This window comes from Abrus precatorius, unplaced genomic scaffold (assembly GCF_003935025.1).
Source record: "Abrus precatorius isolate BTA unplaced genomic scaffold, Abrus_2018 Scaffold5, whole genome shotgun sequence".
NCBI lineage: Eukaryota > Viridiplantae > Streptophyta > Magnoliopsida > Fabales > Fabaceae > Abrus > Abrus precatorius.
The window spans coordinates 5173078-5199133 of record NW_020874395.1 but is presented as its reverse complement, the minus strand read 5'-3'; the positions used below and the strand labels follow the sequence as shown (position 1 = coordinate 5199133).

The 26056-nt window shown below is 31.4% G+C and overlaps 3 protein-coding genes across 3 annotated transcripts; 2 read left to right on the top strand and 1 right to left on the bottom strand.

The window, feature by feature from the left end:
- The first annotated feature begins 393 nt into the window (after positions 1–393).
- On the top strand, positions 394–1068 carry LOC113866548. The gene has a single exon (XM_027501376.1). The coding sequence runs from the start codon at positions 394–396 to the stop codon at positions 1066–1068; it is 675 nt and encodes a 224-aa protein (XP_027357177.1).
- Positions 1069–2660: 1592 nt separating this feature from the next.
- Positions 2661–3698, bottom strand: LOC113866547. Its single transcript, XM_027501375.1, has 2 exons — positions 3318–3698; positions 2661–3221 (listed from the first exon to the last, which is right to left on the bottom strand). Exons 1-2 carry the CDS (start codon positions 3696–3698, stop codon positions 2661–2663), a joined length of 942 nt encoding a protein of 313 aa, XP_027357176.1.
- An 8004-nt stretch (positions 3699–11702) lies between these two features.
- LOC113866546 lies at positions 11703–12620 on the top strand. Its single transcript, XM_027501374.1, has one exon. The coding sequence runs from the start codon at positions 11703–11705 to the stop codon at positions 12618–12620; it is 918 nt and encodes a 305-aa protein (XP_027357175.1).
- Positions 12621–26056: the final 13436 nt, after the last annotated feature.

The window sequence follows — 26056 nt, the reverse complement described above, 5'->3', positions numbered from 1 at the left end:
CACGCAGATATTATTATTTTTCTATGTTAGGGTGGAACATGTTTCTAAAATTTTCCCTAAAAAGCAAAATTAATGTTGAAGCAGAGCATGCAGAAAGTCTAAGGTGCAACAACTGAAGCATTTCTTGTAGCGAGAGCCCCTGGTCCGTCTAACTATATAAACCAATGGAAACCAAGTTCTGTTCATTTCAGTGGACACGTGTCCTTCCCACGCTTTTAATCTCACTGCCACACACCCTCTATTATTGCCCAGCTTCGCCCTCCCTTCAACAATTCCCGTACACGACACCAACAGCGAATTATGGATCTCCGTAACCACCTTCACCAACGCTAACATACGCCGCTCGTGCGTACCATACGCCCCAACAACCGATACCATAAAATTAATCAAATAATGCTCAGGTTTCGACCTATCCTCCCGAAACCCTCGCCAGAAGGTGCGCTTTCTGTCGCCAATCAAAACGTCGTCGTTTCCAAAAAGAGACCCAAGAGGAAGTACGTTAGGGTTCGGAGGAACAGTAAATCTTCGAAGAGCCAAACGCCGGAGGACGTGCCGCCGATTGCGACGCTGCAGTTGATGCCGGAGAAGAACGCGCCGGAACGGGAAATGGAGAAAAAACGGGTCGTGGAAAATCCGGAACCGGTGACGATGGTGGAAACGTGGGTGACGGTCGAGAGCGTGACGGGCACGTGCATGGGTGAGGGGTGGGGAGGGTTAGGGTATACGGACGAGGGAAAAATGAAGAATCTAGAAGCTGACACGTGTCCAGGGTTTGTGTGTGACGGGGGTTTTAGGGTGCGGTGGGTGAACGACGCGTACAAGAGGATGGTGGTGAGCGAGGAGCGTGACCCGCGGGCTGAGAATATCGTGGTGCGGTTGAAGGTGAAGGATGGTGCTGCTTTGTGGTGGTGCTATTCTTACCCGGTGTTCACTTGCGGCGTGAGGTTGCAGTACACGTGGCGGAATGAGAAGTGCACCAAGATGGTTCCGTGTGATGTTTGGAGAATGGATTGTGGTGGTTTTGCATGGAGGCTAGACGTGAAAGCTGCGCTTAGTTTGGGTCTCTGAAAAATCACAAAACGTGAATTTTTATGCAGAGATCTACACATCTTGAGCCACTCTGCACCGTTATATGGTTAGGTATTGCTCCAGTTAGAGTTTCTACTGTTTTAAGCAAAATTAAAAGAGATGAATAAAAACACATGTTAACCAGTTTTTAATGACTAATGAGTGTTTATAGAATACTAATTCACAAATAAAATATGTTATTAATATATTTTAAATTTTTTAAACTTTTTTAATGAACACCAGGTAATAAGGCTCAAAGAAAAAGAACATTATTGCTTTGTGGATGAGTGTTGGGTAGGAGTGGGAAGAAGAAAAAGGGTTGGGTTGGGAACTTGTGATTTTGCTTGCTCCTTAATCCTTCATTAGTAACCCAGTGTTCTCTTGGAAGGAGAGAAAAAGCAAAATGAATGGAAACTAAGCATGCAAGCTAGTTATTAATTAAGGTACAGAATGCGATATGCAATATCTATGCAATCCTCTTTTAAGGCTTGAGGTTGAGGTCTACATTGCTTCTAACAAATTAAATGTAATTGTTATCACAATAAGACTAAACGAGTTACAAAGATTGTGAAAATGCATATACTATATATATTTATAAATATCGTTGCTATGGTACAAATGTTCTTTAAAAGATTAGGTATACATGCGGGACAAATTGTAAATACAAACTAAATACGTAACTAAAACTCCAATATGATTCTGTTGTGTTTTATCTACTTTGTTACCTCAAGTGCTTGACAGCCTTCCTTAGATACTGATCATTACGAAAACTCTTGTTCTATTTCATTATAATCAAACTTAATTAAAACGTAACATGTCCATATTTTTTAAAATTATTTAATGGGCCAACTAAGTTTTTTCAATATATTTTTATTTTGTAAAACTATATTAGGCGTAATATTGTTATTGAAAATAACTGCAGATATATATAACATGTAAGTACTTGCAAAACTTAAATTTATAATATAATCGATACTTCTTAAAATATTCACATTTGATATTATATATTTTATTTATTATAAATTTTTAATATGTTATTATTACTGATCAATGACCTGATGCTTAATTAAGTACCAATAGAGTTTAGTTAAGACGGTATATATTCGATTCTCTTTAAATAAGTTCTTGAATTTGAATTCTAGCTATGAATAAAAAATTGTCAAGAGAATTAGTCGTTTTTCAGACTCAAGTAAAATTATATTGTATAAAAGATAAAACGATAATTACCATGTTTAAGCGTTATTTAAACTTTAGAATTCATTTGATTTGATTTCTAATAATGGCTCTTACTATTCACATTTAACTTTTCTTCCTCATCTTCTCAATTAACAAACAATAAGACTTTAAATTCCGTTTGCAATAGAATGATTACTGTTCCTGCTCGGGAAATACTAATCTTCAAGTTTTTAATCTGCAGTGATGACGTCTCTCTGACTGTTGCTGACGTGAAGAGGGTACCTGCAAAAGGCACTCCTATGCTAAAGTCAGGATTCGGTTCTGAACAATAAATGTTATTTAATAATGAAAGTCAACCCTTTACCTGTACTTCCCAAATAAGTAACTTGTTTGGGCTTCAGTCCAAGTTGGAAAGGCTACTTGTTTTCATTGGGCTCAACCCGATACCCCTCATCCACTCTAGGATCGAGTTCAAAATCCAACTCCTCTACCAACCGAGGGGATACAATGTTGACATCTCGGCTGCTCCCATGGAAAGGCTTAAGATGTAGGCTTGCAAAGTAGCATTCTCTAGCCGTCTTCTGGTCAGCGTGAACTGTAACGATTCGGCCCCTTTCAGACGAAAACTTCATGACCAAGTATGGAGTAGATACTATGGTCTTCAATTTGTTTAGGGATAGTCTGCCGAGTAGTATATCATAGGAAGTGTTTGCATGCACTACAAGATAAGTGACTTTTATACGTTTTCCCTCGTGCTCTAACCTGAATGAGGTGTACAGGTCAATACAGCCCCGAGTCTCCACTCGTTCCCCAGAGAAACCCACCAGTGGTTCATGATATTCTCTGAGCTCTTCTTCTGGAATGCCTAATTGTTTAAACGTATTCCAATACAGAATATCAAACGAGCTCCCCTGGTCAATTAGTGTTTTTCGGATAGTACAATTAAGAATGTCTACATTAATGACCATGGGATCATTCTGTACCAGATTCACTTCTTGAAAGTTATCGTCTGTGAATGTGATAGGTGAGATTCAGATTCTGCTACCCAATGAAATGTTATTAACAGAACGAACCTGCCAGAGATGCCTTTTTCTAGCTGAATGAGTGGGTCCTCCACCTGCGAACCCACCAGCTATGGTGTTGATTACCCTTTTCGGGTATTTTTCTCGTTCATCAAATCTTCTTACAGGAGGCTCTCTTGACCAGCTCCGCTGTCTCTCAGGCTGCTTATCCTTATACCTTCTTGAGGATTGGGGATACCGATCTCTCCTTCCCCTTTCGGTGTAGTCGGTGGGATCTGTTTGAACAAATCCTCTCAAGTGCCCATCTTTAATCAAATCTTCTATTTTATCTTTTAGGGTGGTGCACTCCTCTGTCGTATGGCCTCTGTTGCGATGATATCGACAAGATTTACTCTTATCTGCCCAAGGTGGGGTGTTGGCGCGCCTTGGCATGGTCAGGATTTCTGTTGCTAAAGCCTGATCAAGTACCCTAGATCTATTGGCGTTAAGTGTGGTATAAGAGGGGTATTTGGGTCGTTTAGGCAGCCTCTCAGACTCATCCTTTCTTTTATTTTCTTGTTGAGGTTTGAAAGTTTCTTTCTTATCTATGTTTATTGAATTGGGTCCCTAGTCCATGCGAATTTGGTTTCGGTACTCTGCTAATTCTTCCATCTGCATATACTTCGCTGCCCGACTCCTTAATTCGTCTAAATCAACTAGTGGTTTTTTGCAAATACTATTAATGAAAGGTCCTGGCTTAAGGGCCGTTGTGAGGTGGTGCATAGCCACTGCTGGTTCCAAGTTATGGATCGAAAGGGTCACTTTGCCAAAGCGTTCCATGAATGCTCTAAGTGATTCTCCCTTTTCTTGCTGAATATTGACCAGCGCCAAGGATGTTAATGGGTGAGGTCGGCTTGTGGCAAACTGCAAGCTGAACCGTCTTGTGAGAGTTGCAAAAGAGTCGATGGATGAAGGGGGAGTTGGGTGAACCAACTGAGGGCTGGTCCTCGGAGTGTGGTGGAAAAAATCCTACACCATAAAGAATCGTTCTCAGTGTACAGACCAACCTGGGTTGTGAAGACATCCAAGTGTTCCCCAGGGTCAGTTGTGCCATCATATTTTTCTATTGTTAAGTCTCTCCAGGTGTCGGGTAACTTAGCCTCCAAAATATGGTGAACGAATGGGCTTCTGCTCACAAGATCGTCACGGTTATTTTTGGCTTTAGATTGATAAACCCGCTTTGATTTCTCTAGCAATGCCGAGGACTCCCCCTGATCTTAGACGATGAGTGTAGTCTGGGAAGGGATGTGTGTTCTTATTTCTTCTCTCAAGTTAGCATTTTCCCTTCTCAGAACCGAGAGCTCCAAGGCATCCTTTTCTCACTCCCTCTTCATCTTCATCATTTCTGTTTTGAGCTGTCTTAGTACAACTAAGAGGCTCTCGTTGGTTCTTCCTTACATCACAACTTCAGGTGTTGGTTCATCAGGTGTGACACCCTTCTGCTGTTGCCGAGAGGTTCCTCCCCGTTGAGCATGTCCTTTCTGTTGGCTTCTCGTTAGTACCATAATTAATCTAAAAAATAGGCTAATCGTGCCCCACGATGGGCGCCAAAATGTTTCTGCTTGGGAAACACTAATCTTTAAGTCTCTAATCTGCAGTGACGACGTCTTTTTAACTGTTGCTAACGTGGGGAGGGTACCTGCAAAAGGCACTCTGATGCTGAAGTCAAGATTCAGTTTTGAGTAATAAATGCTATTTAATAATGAAAGTCAACCCTTTACCTATATTTCGTACATTCCTTTTATAGGCATTATTATGAACTAATAGGCCTACTGAGTCAGCCTTAATTTTGGCATTTTAGTTAACGTCGATAATATTCTAATTATTATCCTTAATCGGGTCAATTACCTCGTAATCTTGATAACTAAGTATCCGGCCAAACTAGGAAGAATAGGTATTCTATTTACTTTTTCTAAATATGGGATCAAACTGTTCCCTATCCAGTTCCGTATCTAGTACAATTACTATTACTGAAATGCTGCATTTCTCAATTTACAATTATAAATTTCATGACGATAAATAATTTTAGACATTATTGTAAAAAATCAGAATCTCGAAGGCTATGTATAATTTTAATTTGTACATTATTTACTTTATTTTCCCCTCAAACTTTATAGTTATTATTTAAGTTCTGTTAGGAAATGAGGTTTTCATTATTTAAATGATTATTGCTTTGATACCAAGTATCTAACAGCGAAGAAAACTGTAAAAAATATGAGTAATATTAAAATAATTATCAATGATGTAACAATTTATAATTGAATGAGTATTAATGGATATAAATTAAATTCATAATATTGTTCTAACTATATTTTATAATTATTTTTTTTATATTTTTTACATTACGTCTTAATTTATCTCACCTTTCACTCTTTTTTTTTTTTATTTCTCACATTTGCAAAAGATATTGTCAACATTAATCGTAAGAATAGAAGTATTCAAAAGCATTTAGCATAAAAGTTGATATTTTGTTGAACATCCCTTTCAAATCTGTTTCCGATTTAATGAATTGAAAACGGAATATTTATTATAAGTAAAAAACAATATTTATATCTAAAAATGGGTGTGGTACAATTTGTGTGCTGGAAGTTGTGTGATAATAGAATATAAGGATGTAAATGAATATTTAAAACTTAAGCTTGACTTGTTAAAGAAAAATAAAGCTCAATTCACATTCATTTATTTAAATTAGTTAAATTTAAATCTTGAGTTTGATTTGATTAATGATTATAAAATTTAAGTTTAACTCATTGCTTTTTTTTTTAATATTTTTCTAAGTTTTAAATAATTTTTATTAATTTAATATTTGGTGAATATTTTATGTTATAAAATAAAATAAAACGATGATAAAATATAATTTTTTTCTACATAAAAATGATTTAACATAAAAAATATTATAAAAATAACATATATATATATATATATATATATCTTTAAAAATTATGACCACTTATTTACAATACAACTCTTAAAAAATAAATTTAAGTAAATAATACACACATAATTATAATAATAAAAATAAAAATTTTAAATAAATATAATTTTAATCATCTAAGCATGTTTATAGATGCTAGTTACTTACAAGTTATTAATATTAAACTTATAAAACTTAAGTTTAGCTGATTTAAATAATTAAACCTAATTTTAAACTTATTTTTATTTATTTTATTACATAAACGAATTTAGTTGAGCATTTAACAAGTTGTGCTATTCACAAATAATTTATAACTCATTCTCTCGTTAAAGGTAATAGTTTTTTTTTTTTTTTTTTATGAGTTAGGATATAAAATTAAAAAACTATAACAAAAGCATTTTAGATAAATTTTAAATAAAATTATTTTAATTAAACGTTTTATTCTTTGATATCACTAAAATTTATTTATCTATGTACTACACAGGATCAGTTGGATGGTACATAAATTAATTATAGCACACTACAGTGTAGCTCTGGGAAGAAGGTTAAAAGGGTCTTTAAATTATAATTATAAGAAAAATATAAAAAACGATATATATTCAGCTTGGTTATTTTTATGAGTCAAACAAAATAATTCATGTATTCAGAATATGACCATTAACTTCATAAGGGTGGTGTTTGGTATTTAGTCACAGTTTTCATAAAAAAATAATTAAGAGGAATATTTACTCTAGATGTCCTGAACATTGAATTATTTATTCTAGATGCCCAAAATTGATAAAGAAAAAAGCTTATATACAATTCATAGGTATATTTACCTTTATACTAATTAATTTTTTATATTCAAATTATGTGAAATCTTAATTTTGAGCTTTTAAGTTTTTTTTTAGTTAATAAAATTATCTCTATTTTAAAAGAACAATTAATCCCACTTTTTCAATTAAAATTCTGTTTTTTTTATTTCTACCTAAATATTTGGAGATTTGTAATAAAATTAGAACATAAATAATTTTAAAAGTTTAAGAAATTATAAGTGAAAAAAATAAAAGTTGAAGAATTTGATAATATATGAGATTAATGTTTGTAAATTGAGACTTTAATTTTGAGTAAAAATTGATATTTCAGTTTGTAAGTATTAACCAGAAGATAGTTTAATTTGTAAGAATTTGAAATTTAAAAAAAATAAAGTTTAGAAGTTTTAGCTAAAAAGAAATTAAGGGGGTAAACAAAATTTGTTAAAATTAAAAAATTTGAGAAACTTGATTGACTTGAAAAAATTAAGAAAAAAATGTACATAATTAAATTTAGAAAGACAAAAGAATATAATCAAGCCTAATTTTTATTTGGATAAGAGAAAAAAATAATGCTACATATTTTTAATTAAATAATAAAGAAAGAGTAAAAAGAGAAAAAAATTATTGTATTAAATTTTGTTTCTTCTTTCTCATTTTTTTAAATTTAAAATTTATTTTCTCATTTTCTTCTCAAGCAAAGAAAAATATTAATGAGAAATAGGAAGACATAAGAGAAAAATAAAAATTTTAAATAATAATATGATGTGATTAAACAAAAAAGCAAAACTGTAAGAGAAACCTAAATTCGTATAAATAAATAAAAATCTAAACTCATTCACAAATTTGAGTCGTATTGATACCCATTGGATGGCACTTGTTGAAAATAGAAAAAGCAAAAAAAGAAGGTCGCAAATCTGGCAAGTATTGAGTATCCGAAAAGATAACACAAACGGGTCTTCGTCCAATGTAAACAAAACCAAAAAAAGGAAAAAAGAACAAATCTAGTTTAAGATACGCCCAGGCATAGCGAAAAATATGGAGTACGATTGATTCATTAGTGCAATTTTATCTTTCCCACGCTCCTCACACCCACGTTCAAAAGTTCATGCCCCTACACGCCTTCTAAGTGGCCCGTGCAATCCACGCGCTCTGACTCGAGATTAAGATGCTCACCGCGCGAGCACTTTCCATCTGAATTGACACGTGGTTCACCAATAGAACCAAATCACGTGTCGACATTCTCGAACCTCATCCCAGAGTTTCCTTTCCTTACATAGGTAAAGATGGGTACAACATTTACGTGTTTTTATTAATCTTATCTTTAATTCTGGATAAAAAATTCAATTAAAAGATAAGAGAAGAAAGAAACTAAGAAACTTAAGTGATATTTTTCTTAAAGAAATTAGAATTATTCTTATTCTGAGTAGGTTCAAACAGCAATGACGACAACAACATTATCACGCGAGAGATCTTTGGCAGTGTTGAAGACACCTTCTGAATGGTGATTGGTTGATTGATGGCGTCGGGTACATTACTTCACTTTAGTGTTATGGCCCCCCAACTCAAAAATCAAAATCAACCAATGAAATCCATTTGCTGCCTGTACCTTTCACAAGACAGGTGTCCTTCACGTCCTTTTTCTATTATCTGCTACTATATTGCCCCCCAAGTAGAAAATTATATGAATGCAAATGAAATTCGCTAATGGAGATAGATCGCGGATCGATGACTCGATGTCTCGTAGATGGGTTCGTACGATAGAACATGTGGATGTTTTATGAGATAACATGGTACATGGAATTGGTTTGCACCATAAAAAGAAAGAAGCACTCAAGCCCTTCTATCATACGATTATATATACATTGTGGGTGCCTGCACTCACGCGCCCAACCAGATAATAAACAGTCATTATTACCTGCTTTCAAAATTCAATTTTAATGTTTACTTTTTTAACTATATTTGAGAGAATATATAAATACATATATTTTTTATGTATTAGTAATATACAATGTTGTATTTTTTTTAATAAAATGTTTACTTTGTTTGTAACACATTTATTTTAGTCTTTATACGAAAAAGAATTTTAAGAATAAAACAATGTGTTACATATAAAAATAATAATGAAAAAGTGTGTTATTTATAAAGATTAAAATAAAAAATTACTATGTATAGATACGGTAATAATTTGAGATACAAAAGGTAATTTATTGTCTCTAAATAAAAAATTATTATTAAAACTATTTTGCCATTTGGATTTTGACTTACTTCACAATAGTTGACTTTATTTTATTAATATCATTGATACATTTTAGATTTTTATGGTAATTTATATATATATATATATATATATATATATATATTACTTATTAAATTTTTTATCTCAAAAAGTGTATTTAAAAAAAACACTTTATTATAAAATTTATTTAAAGATTTCAAAAACTTATGATTGATAATTACATATTTATTTGTATGTTAATAACAAAATACTACTTAAATTATTTAAAATTAATGTGGTAGAAAGTAAGACAGAAGGTTGATATAATTGTATATTACATTCAACAAAAGAAAGTATAAAAAAATAATAAAAATAATATTTTTATGATAGAATCATTGCCTCTGAAAGCAACTATTTTTTTTGGTCATTAACATGTTGATATCTAGCATAGGAATATTAATTTAGTTTAATCAATAATTTGAAGTTTGAATCTTAAACATGCAACAAAACTTTTGTAAACAATATACACAGTTTAATCAATAGTTAAGGTGACTATGACATGGAGAATTATTGAGTTAAGTCAAACACTTATCGTGCTAAGGAAAATGATTATACTAGTAGAAAAAAATTGCTGATACAAATAAAACTATTTAAAATAGGGCTATTAATTTCAATAAATAAAATTTAAAGTTTGACTCAGTTAATTTAAACATATACGTTGAACTTGCCTAATAAATTTTGTAGTATAAAAAAAAATTGCTGAAATGAAAGAAGAATACGATAGATAATAAAATGATGTCCTTAGGTGGTGGATTTATTTAGGATGCTTTCAAAATCCATGTTGGGTGGGGTTAAAAATATAATTCAGTTATGTGTTTTATAATGGGAGGAAAAAGAAAAAGTTGGAGTAATGGTTGTTCGGGGCAAATAAAACGGGTGCACGTGTGGTGTTTGGGGGAATTGATGGGACGCAAAAGTGAAATGCACATCGAAGGAGAGAATATTGTGGTGTGCTGCTCCCTGAAAAGAGGCCACGTAACCCCCTCTCTTTCCAGAAGTGCTACACACTCTCTCCCCTCCCATTCGTCTCTCCCCATCGCCGTGGGACCAATCACAACGCTCCCCCTCTTTTCTTTACTCCCTCTCTCTCTCTCTCTCTCTCTTTTAACTAACTCTTCTTCTTTTTTTCATCATTTTCTAAACCATCTCATGCTCTATTTCATTGGGAGAGGTTAGAGTTCAAATGCGTAATCTATCACACAAATCAGACTTTCTTTTCTTCGTCTCTACTCATATATTTAATTAATTAAGACTCATAATATATAACTATATATTATAAATTTATAACATGTTTATAACATAATCATGATCCTATATGATTAAATTAGTGATTCATATACATTTAAATAAATACATTTACTCGTGTGAGTAAATAATAAGTAACTCTTAAAATATAATTTTTATAATAAATAAAGTATATATTTCAAAATAAATTTTTGTTTCTTATAAGTAGAATATTAATTATACCATATTGATGCCTTAATTAAATGAGAAATAAACTAAAACATATTTAAAAATATAAATTAAACACAAAATTTAAAAAGTGTTATTTTGATGAAAAATAAAAAAGATTATCTTTTTCATATAATAAATTGAAAAGAGTAAAAAATAATATAAAACATTTATATTAATTAAAAATAAATTTAACTTTAAAAAACTTTACAGTTTATTATGTATTTTACTTTATAATATATAATTACTTATTACTGTATCTATTTTAATTTATAAATAATAATTTTATTCTTTAAATAATTAAATTGAGAATGAAGTCATCCCTCACCTTCCCCCGTTTCACCACTAGCGGATTTTTTGGTGCTAGGCTCCATTTTTTGTTTTTTATATTTTGTCTAAGTATTATAAGTTACATAAAAAATAAATTTTTTAAATGTTTCTGAACATAATATCTTTCTAGATCTTGTTGTCATATAAACCTTAAGAACACTGTTAAAAAGTTAAAAATATAATAAATCTGAAATTTAATTAAATATGTAAAATTTGTACACTGTCATTTAATTATAATCTTTTGTATTTTATAAAACTTTTGACTTTACTAATAATTATTTTAAAAATTATATCTATAATGTTTAAATTAACTATTATCAAAACTTGGTAATGTTTTTTTAACATTTTATTTATTGTTTTTTTATTACGTATCCATGAAATCACTACAACAATTTTATAAAATATTAAGACGATGTATAATATTATTTAAAATTTTCTCCAATGACCTTCACCCTCTGTTCTCCTCTGTTGCCCTACACACGTGGCGTTCCCTCACCCAGCCACCGTGCTGCCGTTATCATTATCGTTTCCTCTCCATCTCACAGCACCGAACCCAAAAAACTAGCTAGAGAGAGAAGAAAGAGAGAGAGAAAGATCAAAGTTTCGCTTTCGCTACTTCCTCTGAGACCGTGATGGACGGTGGAGATTTGTGGCGCGTGGCCGCGTGTGGCAACAGCGACGGTGCTCCTCGCGATAACGGTATTTTTAACAGAATAATGCTCCGGTTCCGACCGATCGCGCCCAAACCGGTCGCTGGAGGTTCTGTCCCCGCTGCCGCCGAGTCGAGCCAGAGTAGCCATGTGTCAGTCCTCGGAAAGAGACCGAAGAGGAAGTACGTTAGGATTCGGAGGAATAGTGGATACGTGAGAAAGAACGGTAATGATAGTAATAATAGTGATAAATCTTCGTCGGAGAGAAGAGACGGTTTGGATGACGTGGCGGTGGTGACGTTGCAGTTGATGCCGGAGAAGGACGCGCCGGAGAGAGATTCGCTTATCGAAGATTCGTGGTGTAAGAACGTTGATCTTGACCTAACCGTAGAGAAGATTCAGATCGTGGAGAATCTGAAACCACCGAGCGCAACGGCAAACGCGGACGCAGGTGAGGGTTCAGATCAGGTCCCGGCGGTCAAGGTGGTGGAGTCGTGGGTGACGGTGGAGAGCGTGACAGGCACGTGCATGGGGGAAGGGGGAGGGTTAGGTTGTACGGACGAGGAGAAGATGAAGAATCTAGAAACTGACACGTGTCCAGGGTTTGTGTGTGACGGGGGTTTGAGGGTCCGGTGGGTGAACGACGCGTACAAGAGGATGGTGGTGAGCGAGGAGCGTAACCCGCGGGCTGAGAATATCGTAGTGTGGTTGAAGGTGAAGGATGGTGCTGCTTCGTGGTGGTGCTATTCTTACCCGGCGTTCACTTGCGGTGTGAGGTTGCAGTACACGTGGCGGAATGAGAAGTGCACGAAGATGGTTCCGTGTGATGTTTGGAGATTGGACAGTGGTGGGTTTGCATGGAGGCTAGACGTGAAAGCTGCACTTAGTTTGGGTCTCTGAAAAAATAAAAATCAGAGACATGACCTTATATATATCCTTTTATATATATATCTACACCTATATATATATATATATATATATATAACCACCTTGATCGAGTTCTGTGGATTGAGGACAAGCCCCTCTCTGCACGAGGACATGGTTGGTTAAGTATTATTCCAGTTAAAGTTTTTTCTGCTACTGTTGGAAGAAATTTTCAAAATTGAAAAAAAAAATTGGGATGTGATGTGAGTGTTTCTTTATAAGAAAGCGAGGTGAGGAAGGAAGAAAGGTTTGAAAAAAGAGACGTATGGGAGTTAAACATGCAAAGTGCTGTGCTATTTAGCTATGTCTGTAGGATTAAGCTATATTTAGTGAAGTGTGTAACAATTGTCGCTCCAAGACTTCGCTACTAACAAAAATCGTGGTAAATATATGCGTATAGTTTAGTATTGGCACTATGTATCTATATTATTGTCTTATTGCATGAGCTTGACTCGCTAACTTAGCTTTTCTATGTGTATATACATAGAGAGAATAATGTGAGAAAAGAAGAGAGATAGATAAAGAGGGTATGAGAATGCGAGCGTTTTGTGTCTGTCTTGTTTGGTTTTGTTATTTATTTATGTGGGGGCGTATGAAAGTTAGGTAAAGCTTAAAAGCAGTAGAATTTACTCTATTTTTCTTTTCTTTTACAGGAGCCTACTCTAGCTTTGGTCAATTGACGTGTGCTTGAATAAAGGTCTGCAAATTTTATTTTACATTATTTAAAAGTTTGTAAAAATCTTTTTATTAAAATTAAATTGGAAGTATGACAATTTAGATATAACTTTTATTTTAAAAATAACTTTATGACAAAATAAAGTATAATTTTTTCTAACTTAATACCAAAAATTATTTATTACTTTTGATTGAACATGATTAAAAAATTTGATTTTGATTTGTCATAATCGACTACAATATTTTTATCGTGAGAATATATGCTCGTACAGACATGTGATTAGAGTTGCTTTATGGATAATTTTTTACCACAACTATCAATTAAAATGATAAATGCATCGGTGGGTTGTATTTATCTCTTGGAAAGATGCAAGTATTAAGAAGTGTTATTTTTTTACGTAAGTAATATATTAATAACCAGAGTTGTGCTGGTGGATAAAAATTTATTTCGTGTTCATATATATATTACGTAGAAGCCATTTAAGCCATTTATTATTTTTTTACATCTATCTAAAATTTATCTGAATATAATATGAATGTTATTTAATTGTCCTGATCATAAGTCAAATTTAAATTCAATTACTACTAAAAAGCTACTGTTCAAATGCTGTTCTTACACGACAACAAAACGAATTTTATTACGCCACAGCATATAGATTCATGTCAACAGCTTCAAATGTAATTTCTTTCATTCAATTGGCACATATAAACAACTCTTGCCGCCCTCACTTGACAACTTATTGAATTTGTTCTATTGTTGTCATGACAGCTTGTCAACTACAACTGTAGTTTCATCAAGTCCTACTGTCATCTATCAGCAATACTTTGTCGATGACAACAAAAATTCTAATTCCAAAGAACATTTAATATTTAGCTATAGACTGTTATAAAGTTCTCAAGTTAATATTTTCAATTCAGCTTTAAGCATAGATCACAATGCATATACCAAAAAAATTCTGGATGTTATGAATTTATTTAACAAGACCCCATTATGAGGGGTACCATAATATTGTTTTCACAATTAAATAATATGGCTAAATAGACCTCAACAGAGAAACTTCACATAATCAATCCAAGTATTTTAGTATTATAATTTGAAATTTGTTTACAAAATTGTACAATCTATGTTAATTTACTGAGAGTGGTTAAGAATTAGATGAAGTGTCAAACTTATTAAGTGATTGAATAACAAATGTTAGTAGATGCAAGAGTAGTTACATTAATTGAAAGCTGAATTCTCAGATGGTATAATAACAAGAAACCATTATGTACAATATTTTAAATTAATTTCCACGTCTCTTCTAATTTTTAGCCTCTTTGGGTAGAAGGAGAAGTTGCGTTTGAGGGTCAAAAATCTTGATTACACTGTACTTTTGGTATTTGGTCAATTTGTGGATACTTTGAAACTAATTTTGGGGTAAATAGAAGGGATTTTGATAAAAATTAATAATTAAACTTTCAATTAAATAGAATTGCCTCTGTGTGGGGCTCATAAAATATTTGATAACTTTCCTAGATTCTCACTTCAAAATAATTTTTACTTTAGTCAAAAGAATTGAAAGAAAGAAAGACTGAAATAAATAGAACGAACAAAAAAAACCCAAACGGATATTTGGTAAGAATCAAAAGCAATGGCATTGTCGTCATAAAAAAAAAAAACAAAGGAGTGGTCCCACTCACTATATATGTATTCGACTAATAAGGTAATTTTACAACCATTGTTATAGGGTAATTTAAAGTATGAAAAACTAAAACGTAGCAAGTTTTAAAAAAAGTATAGAAGTAAAAAAAAAAAAAACACTATGAAACTACAAAAAGAGCAAGTAATTTGAGAAATGAGCAAAATCTTTACTACTCTTTAATTTTATTGTTTTAAATTTAAAATATAAGTATTTTTTTTATTGGATGTAAACATATTTAATAAGGTAAAACTATTATGGCGACAAAATATTTTCTTTGAGTATAAAAAAAGATATTAAGGCTTTGTTTATAAGTTTAGAGTAGGGAGGAAAATAGTTTGAAAGGATAAGGAGAGAAGGGAAAGGAAAGGAAGGAGAAAAGAGGTTAAATCATTTTTTTTTGTTTAGATCTTTAATATTAAGAAAAAAGGGTAATGGAAAGTTTAATTAAATAAATAATATTATTATATTTTTTTATTTTTTTAAATAATAAAAAAAAATATTTTTCTTTCTCTAAAATTTAATAATTTAAAATTAATATTTTTATTTTTTATAATTTTTTTTAAAAAAAGTTAGAATTCTCACTCCCAAACTCTTCCCCTATGACATTTTCTCCCTTTTCTCCCTTTCCTATCCATAACGTTCTCAATTGCTACTGCCATCAATCTAGGTCGCATACCTGAATGTGGTAGGTGAGTTTATCATTGAAAATTTTGCTTAAGCGATACTGAGCTACTTGCCAGTTAGATCAACCTTTATTAGTTGAATCACTTTTTTATTTTATTTAAATTATAATATAATAGCATATTAAATAAATTAAATTTTAAAATAAATAAAATCTTAAATTATAAAACTTAATATTTTTTATTGGAGTTGAAGAATGTCTCTATTATATACCTTTTAAGAGAAAAAGAGAGAGTCATACTTGTTATAGTCTTTTGCATTACCCATTATTTGGTCTATGCATAACACTAATATATATATTTTTTATTTTAATTAAGTATTTTGATAAAATAAAAATATGTAATTGTATTATGCATGTTCAAGGTGTTAAACTAATTTTTTCTATAACTTATTTAGATATAAGCCTTATAATTTTTGTAAAAACATACTTATTTATATTGTTTAATAGTCTATTTACAAATAAATTTAATGACTTATTGAAAGTCTCAATATAAAGCATGTAATTAAAAATTTTAATAAGTTAAAGCAGACTCTTATTAACTCAAACTTAAATTTTAAAATTATTAAATATATCAAGCCTATTTATACAAAGCCTAATCTAGCTTATTTCCTTTGAAAGCAGGATATGACAACCTCCTAATTACTTAATCAGGGGAGATAAACCCTCGAAAATTTGGTTGAAGATCTCCTTTCTTGTTCAAAGTGAACCAGGGGCTTCTCATGTCAAAATTTAATGTGCTTAGTTCGTGATATGCATGTGCATACTCTTGTGGGGTGGCATGCAAATGCATTGATGGATTCGATGGGATGATATACAAGTTCTGATGACGAAGGAATGTTATGAAAAATGATATGAATTACCACCATAAATGAAAAATATTTTTATAGAAACTATTTTGCACGAGTTTGAGTACCCCCACCTTGTATTCGTTTTGTTGATAGAAAACAAGAGAGAAAAAGATTCCATATGATTGATTAGAGGTAATGTCTGAAATGAATCACTTCTAAATTATGGGATCCTAGTGAATCGCCCTTAGTGTATGAAATTCAAACTGGAGCGTGGATGGTAACTTTTGTTTTGCAGGAAAGATAACGCATCTTTTTTTATGACTTTTCAATTTTAATCAGTTAAGCTTTGTTGTGTATGGTTGTTAGTTTTAAATTTTAAAATTCTTAAGAATTTAAATTATTTTTTAATTTTATAATTTTAATTTTAAATATTTGTGAGTTTTAGTTTTCAAAATTAATGCTAAATTTTAAATTTAAACTATATATATATATATATATTTTTTTTTTTTTTTCATTAAGCTTGTGTAGCGATGGGGTAATAATATAAGAAAAATAAAATTGGTGATAATGGCCTTGTGATAATATAAACAATGTGGAAGAAGAGGTAATAGTAGGGCAATTTTTGGGGTGGTGTTCTAATAATTTGCATTGCATCATTTTTTTTAAATAATAAAATTTATATACATCACTCATAATAATAATGTTATTAGTAAAAATAATAATAATAGTAACTTCAACAGTGATAATTTTTATGATAACAAAAGTGATAATAATAGATTTAATGATGGTGGTACTCATATCGATTATTGTGGTGACTAAATTTTAACAGCAATAATTGATTAAGATGGTGATGTTTTTATTTTTTATTTTACACGAGAGTTAAATAATTTGTTTTTGTAATTTAAAATTAAAAATGTTTTTTTATTTCAAAAGTTAAGGAAAAATATGCTAAAATGAAATTGAAAATGAATTCAATTCAATTTTAACTAAATATATTCTATTTTAAAATTTATATTTACAGTTAAAAATTATAATAATTTCAAATGACTCTGAGAGGGAAGAAAGGTGGTATGTTACTCTTTATTTAGTCATTTGATATGAATGAGAAAGTGGGGTGGTGAGGATGGGACATGTAGATAGGCACCCTTTTTCTCTGCTTTGTAAAATTAGAGTAATTAATTAGGGCAACATCTGTTCAATATATTTAAGACAACACATATCATTAAATCTGGTCTTTCTTGAGAAAACTTTGTATTTTTAATTGCGGTGACTTTCCTCTCGTCGTTGTTGATAACGTTTAATATAAAACAAATTAATGATTTTAATTTAAAATAAGTATTACCTAAAAATATATATACTCACTTACAAATACTGGATTAAAAATATTACATAAAATAATAAATAATATTAAAATATCTTTACTTAAAAATAGAAACTTGATTTTAATATATAAAAACAATTTTTTTAACCAATCACATTCGAATTTTATTAAAATGTCCTATAAAATTCTTCTTATCATACACTCTAAAGAAAATTCCATACAAAATCAGCACGCATGGTGGCAAATCACAAACTTCCACATATTATTAATTAGAAAAATTATATTTTTATAATTCTTTTTGATAATCATTTTTATTGTTTAGAGTGATAAAAAATGTATATAAAAAGTGTGAAATAAAATGAACAATATACAATAAATTAATAGAAAAATAAATCATAAAATATATTATAAAACTTATGTATAAAAATAAAAATAAAAATAATGGAACTGAGTGATTAACCAGTTTATTCTCTGGATGATAGTAAAAAGACGACAAGCCTTTAGGTTCCACTAGTCGGGGATTGGTTAATTCTTATCCATATGGATAAGATTGGGACACCGTGGATTACAAAAATAATTGTCATTTTTCAATTTTGAGTAAGTACGATAGATACATATATAGTGCAACATCAAGTCAACTCTAATTTATTATATGCCTAGTTTGATGTCGTGATGCATTAATTAATACAGTGTGTAAGTTAAAATTGTGAAAAAATAATATATATATTTTTGTTTAAAAATAATTTTTCTTTATTTTTTTAAAATTTAATTCAAATTCAATTTAAGAAATCATTTTTATAAGTGAATTTTTAAATTTCAATATTATTTATGTTAAAATATAAATTAATTAATAAAATATTTATGTACAAATTTTGTGTGGATCAGGATATTATATAGATATGTAAAATAAAAATATTTTGAATTAAATAGTGATAAAAATAAAAAAAGTTATAATTTAAGTATATTATAAAAAACATAAATTATAGGTGCTATGTACCAGATCCTACAAATCTATTTGTAACTTCGTCTTGAGCTTGTGCATACCAAATCTTGGATTCAATAAACAAGACAATGTGTTCATTGAAGGTTACTTTGAACTTCCCCTAATTTAAATTTGATTACCTAAATTCAAGTTTTCATTACTATAACTCACAAAAGAAGGTTTTTCTTTTTTAAATAACAAAACTTTAAATATGCCATCTTTACTTAAAAATTCAAAATATGTCATTTTTTTGTTGCATACAATTCGTTCCACCCTACTCAATTTATACTTAACACTTGAGGTGCTAGTATTGTGTAAAACAAAATGTTAGCCTACCCTGATGTAACTTAGGTGAGCCCTCATGAATGTTGTATAAAAGCATGAACCCACTACGACTCCTATTTACAAAAAAAATTTTAGGTCACTGAAAATAATTATTGCAGTAAAAATTAAATAAATTTATAGAGTGACAGAATCTTAATTGTTACAATGAAAATAGCCACATATGTAAAATTAGAAGAGCTAATAATATTATAATATTTATTTGTTTAAATTAATTTTTAATACTTTAATTTATGTTTTACTTATAATTTTAGTTTAATTCAGTTAGCTTAGTATTTGTAATTTTTTTTATAATTTAAAAATATTTAATAGTTTATTATAAGTTATTTGATGTAATATAATTACATTGAGTCCTTTATATTAAATATAAATTAAAATCAATTAACCTATTTGATCCATAATTACAATTTAACTTTAAAATTGTTGATTTTTAACATTCATTACAGGTTGAATGTTATAATTATAATAAGACATTTATTAGTGTGTTTATAGAGCATTAGTACGTAAAAATACGTTTTATTTTTTATGTGCGGAGTACACAATCACACCTAAAGATGTGATATTCTAATTAGAATCATACTTAAGTTTTTTTTTTAACCATTATCCTAACTTTTGCTTTATCTAAATTTTAACCATGTAATGCTCATTGTTATTTTTTACATTGACACTAATGCTAAGTCTATAATGAATCAATTAAAAAGGTAATGGTACCATTAATCATTTAACATAACTTACATCTAAATGTTTATCATTAAAATCTAAAACTCAAAACAAACATAAAAAGAACCATAAAATACATTAATCATTTCAACTTGAGGATGCAGTGATTAAGACTGGAAATGATCATCTAGTGTGGTCATCTTGCTACATAGATAACATTTTTGTCTGTCAAGTTCTACAACATCCATTTCATTTCATCTTGTTGTTGACACTCGATGCCCTTCACCTTGTCGAATTGCAAGATTTGGTTATATTGCGGGTTTACTATATAAAAACTAGTTGTCTTTAATTCTAATTGTTCTAACATCCATTATGTAAACTTACAGTGTGTTGTATGGACCATAAGCTTCATAAGTATAAGAACATCAGTGAACTTGTGCCTTTATACAAGCTTTAAGTTCATGATGTTGTTTGCAATCTAAACACTAGCAAGTGCACTAGGATTGCAGCAAGTAATGAGTAAATTTAAGATCCGAGTATCGTCTCCACAGGGAATTAGGAACTCAATTATCACTTCACAGAAAAATAACCATTTGAGCCATACGAATTTGGGAAGAGAGTTGTATCATATAAAAGCAATAATCAGAGCAATCAAAAGTAAAGAACTTGCAGAAAAACAGAGTATAAGATTTGTGATGAAATGAAATAGCAATGAAGGATAGTTAAGAATTTACTTCACAAGAATATCAATATCAATCCAATTAAATCCTCTGAACATTCAAGCAATTGAATAATTGACAATCAGTTTCACATATACCTAGCCAAAGGTTAATTCCTTAACTCATTGACCCTAACAATCCACTAAACCTCCCTAATCCCTTAGATGAGATTCAATTTTAGGTTGCATTAAGAATTAGAACTATAAGATTGCAGAATTAGGTCTCCTTATCCCTAATAAATCCCTAAACTCTGGTTGCCAATTCAGATTGGAGCAAACAATCCAATTCCCATTGATAAAGATTCCTCTTGATTAATCAAATGAATTTCCATTCAAAGATTGCATGAAAAGCAGAATTAACAACTCAATTAATCTAAGAACTTAAAGTTCAGAAGATAAAGTCAAATCAATACATCAACTCGAGTTCCATAAACCCCTAACTATGGGAAATTAAGCACATATTGCAACAAAAACAGAGAAAGAAGAAGAAGAAGATGAAGAAGAATGCAGAGCAGCCATGGCCACGAGCTCCAATCCGATCCCTCTTCTTGGATCTTCAAGCTTCGACCCCAATCTTCTCTCCACTCTCTCTCAACGAGAATCTAACTAACAAAACAGAAAATGAGCAAAAGACTCCTAGTTTCGCGCTTCAATCATGTATTTATAGAAACCCCAGTTCTGCGCGTTGTCACTTTTCTTCACAAGAGTAACCATGCAGAAGCTTTACGTAGTGCGCGCGTTCACTTTCAAGAGCAAGAGTAACCACGCGCAACTTGCAGAGTTGAAGGCTTCTCTGGAACATTCACTTTAATTCATAAGAGTGGCAACGCAGGAGGTCGAGGGCTGCGCATGATCACTTTCGTGAGTAATAGTAACCACGCGCAAGCTGTCCTGATACAAGTGCCTCTGGAACGCTCACTTTCGTTGGCGAAAGTGACAACACGTAGCTTATCAGGAATGAAGTCTCTCTGGAACGTTCACTTTCGTTGGCGAAAGTGATAACGCACACTGGCAACGCTCACTCTTGTAAATAAAAGTGATTACGCACAGGCTCCTCTTCTCATTTTGGCTCTAGAATGATCACTTTCACTAACAATAGTGATCACGCCCAGCCTGCATCCCATAATTCTTGTATTTTGAATCCAACATTGCCATTCTTCCTCTTCCTTTCCATTGATAATTCATTTCCATGACTTTTGCTCAGATTATTCCTTCAAAAACAAGATAAATTCCTTAAAAACTAAGCATAAATTCTACAAATGCGAAAATAACTACAAATTGAAATAAAACTTTCAATTATTCTCTTTTTCTGAGTTTTTCTGCTTTCTTCATATATTTTCCTTATTAAATGAGCTAAAATTATGCTAAAATATCAGTAAAAATATGGATTCATCACATGTCAACTTAGATAATGCAATGTCTAAAAGTACCCACAATCGCAAAGACACTCAACTAACTTTACCTTGAAATCTGTCCTTTGTGAAGCTCACTAACCATGAACCCCAAATTTTCTCAAGAAAATGGGTGGCATATGTCCATATTGCTTAAGTGCTAATTGTTACGATCAATTGCTTGCAAAAGAGCTTTAGATTGTTGTTTACCAATTGTAATTTGAGTTTGTGCCTCCATATACTTCTTTACAAACAACTCAATAAGACAAAAGTAAGAAGACTTTACAATAATTGTAATTGAAAGGTTACAGGTGCCTCTAATTACATCATTCATACACAGATGAATTGGTTGTCATATGTGCAAATCTACGACCCTTGTTTGCATACTGTGTCTATTATGCATGCAGGATCCTATTAACTCATTCACCTGTTTCTGAATTCTGATTTCTCAATGAGCCATAATAATATAGAAAATCTTGTCAAGTTTTTGGGTATGTTGCATTCACCAATATTGTCTTTACATCTTTGTTTTTGAATTGAAGTGCAAAGTTTGAACAAATGTGGTGAATGCTATTCGCTATCTTTTGCATTTAAAGCAAATTTTATAAATATATATATGTTAGAAATTACAAGAATTTCTTCTTGTAGGGTGACATACCGTTCAAGGTTACTAAAAAAACAAACACCATTCTTCTCTAATCTCTCTCTCAACCAGGGAAAATGCATTAAGTAAAATGTTTGAGTTATCATCTTCACAATACCATCAATAATGTTTCACTATACTTGCAATATAAATAAGTGCCATCAATTAAAACAAATGACTTGCAATATTTGATTGCCTTTATGCATTGAGATAATGTTCAAAACAAATAGTGAAACATCATATGATTATGAACAATAACTTTACCTACATAGTATGGTTACATCAATAGATGAACTACGGTACATGACAAATAAGACTATTGCTCAAGAAGCCAACTTGAAAGCTCATTGTAGGAAAGTTTTGAGTCACCATAAATCTTGTTAATTGCCTTTTGTTTTATATACCATACCTTCATATACTTTAATTTGAATTTAAACCTTGACTCAATAGCCTTTTGCAATACTTTAATAGATATTGTTGGATTTGATTGTTTTATTGACAATATGCATGCACAAATAACATCACTATTCAATTGTTGATAACCTTTCATAGCTAAATCAAACACAAATATATGTGGTCCTTATTTTCACTTTACAATGATAAGTAATATAAATACTCTAATTGCATTCGTTGTCAAACTTCACGTATTTACCATGGTATTATATATGATGTTATCATGTTACTAAAAAATTTTATACCCAGCTACTGATCTTTTAATATTATAACTCTTTATTGAAAATAAAAACTTTTTTGTTTAACATCCTTATTTATTTAATATAATAAGAAAATAAGCTTGAAGTTAATAAAAAAAATTTAATTAAATCCATTTATCGACCGAATATAACATGTGAACATATAAAACATTCCGTCTCTTTTTCTCAAATTTACAGAATATAATAACAAATAATGAGAATCAAACCAATTAAAAGAAACATGAAATGACATTAATATACATTGTTCTTACAAGTTATAAGAGTTTGATAATTATGCAATATAAATCAAAATACATTAGGACTCATCCATATTATTTACAAAATACAAAATATAATAAGTCCTAATAAGTAGTCTGTCAACCAAAAGGACTGAAGACGATCCTAGTTGTCCCCATGTCATCCCTCTATTTCTGCAAGGTCTTCCGAATCAAGATTATCATCTGATCCAAGATAATGATCACCTGAATCTGCAACAGCCTCCATGTTAGTAACTTGCTCAAAAGTCCAACGAGTTGATATTCTGAGATGATCGTGATCATGGTATATGAACAGGTAGGTCACAACTGCTGGAGTTCTAACTGTGCCTTGATAGAGGTACACACACAGGGTGTAGTAAATCCTATTGTTTCAGAAAAATTTAAAGGCAGGCTATAATATATATCCATTTCCATCATAATTATATTTTTAGGTATAACATCTACATGAACAACAAATTTAAAATAACAAGTCATTTAATATTCGTTAAAGACATAATTAAGCCTATTATGTACAAAACTATCTATAAGTCTAATCCTCTCTCTGGGTGTCGTCATTCTGGTCCCCTGAAAAAATTATGTAAGGATGAGCCTCTACCTACATTACCAAGCATACATTCACAATTAAATCACACAATACAAGAAAAAAAATATAACATTTAATCAAGCCACAAAATCATTCATAAATATACAACCACCATTAATCATTCAGCTTATTACATTCAATTTCTTTTGACACTTGGAATTCTTATTTCACACTTTCATTGCTCTTGGGATCCCTTAAGGTCTTCTTTAGAATAGATAGTTGTTGGATAGCCGCAGTTACAAGGATACAACGTGTGCCGACTCAGCCCTTTTTAGCAAAAGCATGGTCAGGAAATGAGTGTAAGGCCTGTGGTACTCTTACTCTCATTCGTTACGCGCAGTTCAAGGGAGCATTCACCATCCTCAATTCCTTAAGATTTCTCAAATTGCCTTGATTTTTCATACTTTCAGTGTACCTCTGAACTATCTTTACTCGTCCTTATCATTTTTCCTTCTCATTCTATTTCTCTTTTCATATTTCCTATTTCATTTTTATGTTTTTCATTATGGCTCTACTCCTCTCAATAGTTATTATAGCTTGAACTCATTATTTTCTATAGACATTATTCATCCTTCTCTCTCTAATTTGCTCAAAATAAAGTCATGCACATTCTCAATCACATAATAACATGATTTATGCAACACACACACACACACACACACACACACACATATATATATATATATATATATATATATATATATATATATATATACAATCATACATTTCCATGAGCACAAACATACTACGTTCTTAGTAAAAAGATAGAGCTCTCCTTACCTCAAAGGACAAAAAAAAAGGACAAGTTTTGTGAAAGTGAGGGTGAAAAGAGTGGTTCAAAAAGAAAAGATCGTCCTTCACTTTATAGAGAGGAGTGTTGAGAAGAGAGGAAATAGAGGAAATAGAGATGAAAATGATGAGTCAAGCTCTGAGATACTCACTAATGATTCTGTGGAGTCAAGATTTGAACTTGGATTCATAGTAGCTTCAAAGTTTCTGAGGCTTTTCTCTAGAAAAGAGAAGAAAGAGTTCAAAGAAAATGAGTTAGGAGATGTTTCTTGGAGTGTAATGCAAGTCTCAAGTTTGCAACATAGGGTGTTTGTCAATTGGGTCGCTAAAAATCTAAAACAATTTCCCTGACAAAGTTCTATGTTTATGACTTGACTTTTGTCAAGTGCTACACCCTTACTGAGTTGACTCAATGAGTTAGGGTTAGGCATTTCAACTAGGGGTGACAATTAATCCCTAACTGTGGGAATCCCCTCGAGGACCGCCTCGAGTGGGGCTCTGAATGTGGAAAATTTCCCTTCGCAGGGACGAGGATAGGGATGAAAATTCTCTCGCGGCTAGTTTGGGGACGGAGACGAGGACCAGTTCACCCGCCCCGCGGGTTCCCCAAATATATATGAAAATACTTAAATAACCTTATTAAACAATATACTTATAGGGGTAATATAGTAACTTACTTATTTAAAATAAAAAAAATATCAAAAACCCTAAGGCTCTTAGTGAATGTGTTGCTCGACGGCTGCAAGCTTTGCCTTTCAAAGTTAAGCTCTAAATCTTCATATTCAGGCCGTCGTTGTTCGTATTCTCACCATCGTTGTTCGTGTTTGTAGTTTTGCCCCTTCACTCTCTTCTTATTTCATCAGTTCAGGTTTGTTTCTTGTTGTTGTCATTGTTGTTGTTGTTGTTCTTCTTCTTCTTCTGGATTTTCTCAGTTACTCATATACCTGACTGAATCTGATAGCTTGATGGCAGCCTCTCAAACTCAATCTTAGATCTTTGCGTTTGCATCGCTGTTGTTTGTATTCTTATCGTTGTTGCCTTCCACTCTCTGCTTTAGGTTCGTTTCTTCTTTTTATTGTTGTTGTTGTTCTTCTGCTACATTTTCTTTTGCTCCCTCCATTAGATTTATGTGTTTTTTGTGATGTATAGCTTGGCGTTTTGTATTGTGCGTCTTGTGCGTTTCTCC

Excerpts from the sequence above, each read along its gene's own strand:
- LOC113866547 (XM_027501375.1), bottom strand. The coding sequence starts at position 3,698 with ATGCCAAGGCGCGCCAACACCCCACCTTGGGCAGATAAGAGTAAATCT. Across the intron at positions 3,222-3,317 it reads GAAAAAGGCATCTCTGGCAG|AATGATCCCATGGTCATTAA; the intron begins GTTCGTTCTGTT and ends AATCTGGTACAG.
- LOC113866546 (XM_027501374.1), top strand. The coding sequence starts at position 11,703 with ATGGACGGTGGAGATTTGTGGCGCGTGGCCGCGTGTGGCAACAGCGAC.
- LOC113866548 (XM_027501376.1), top strand. The coding sequence starts at position 394 with ATGCTCAGGTTTCGACCTATCCTCCCGAAACCCTCGCCAGAAGGTGCG.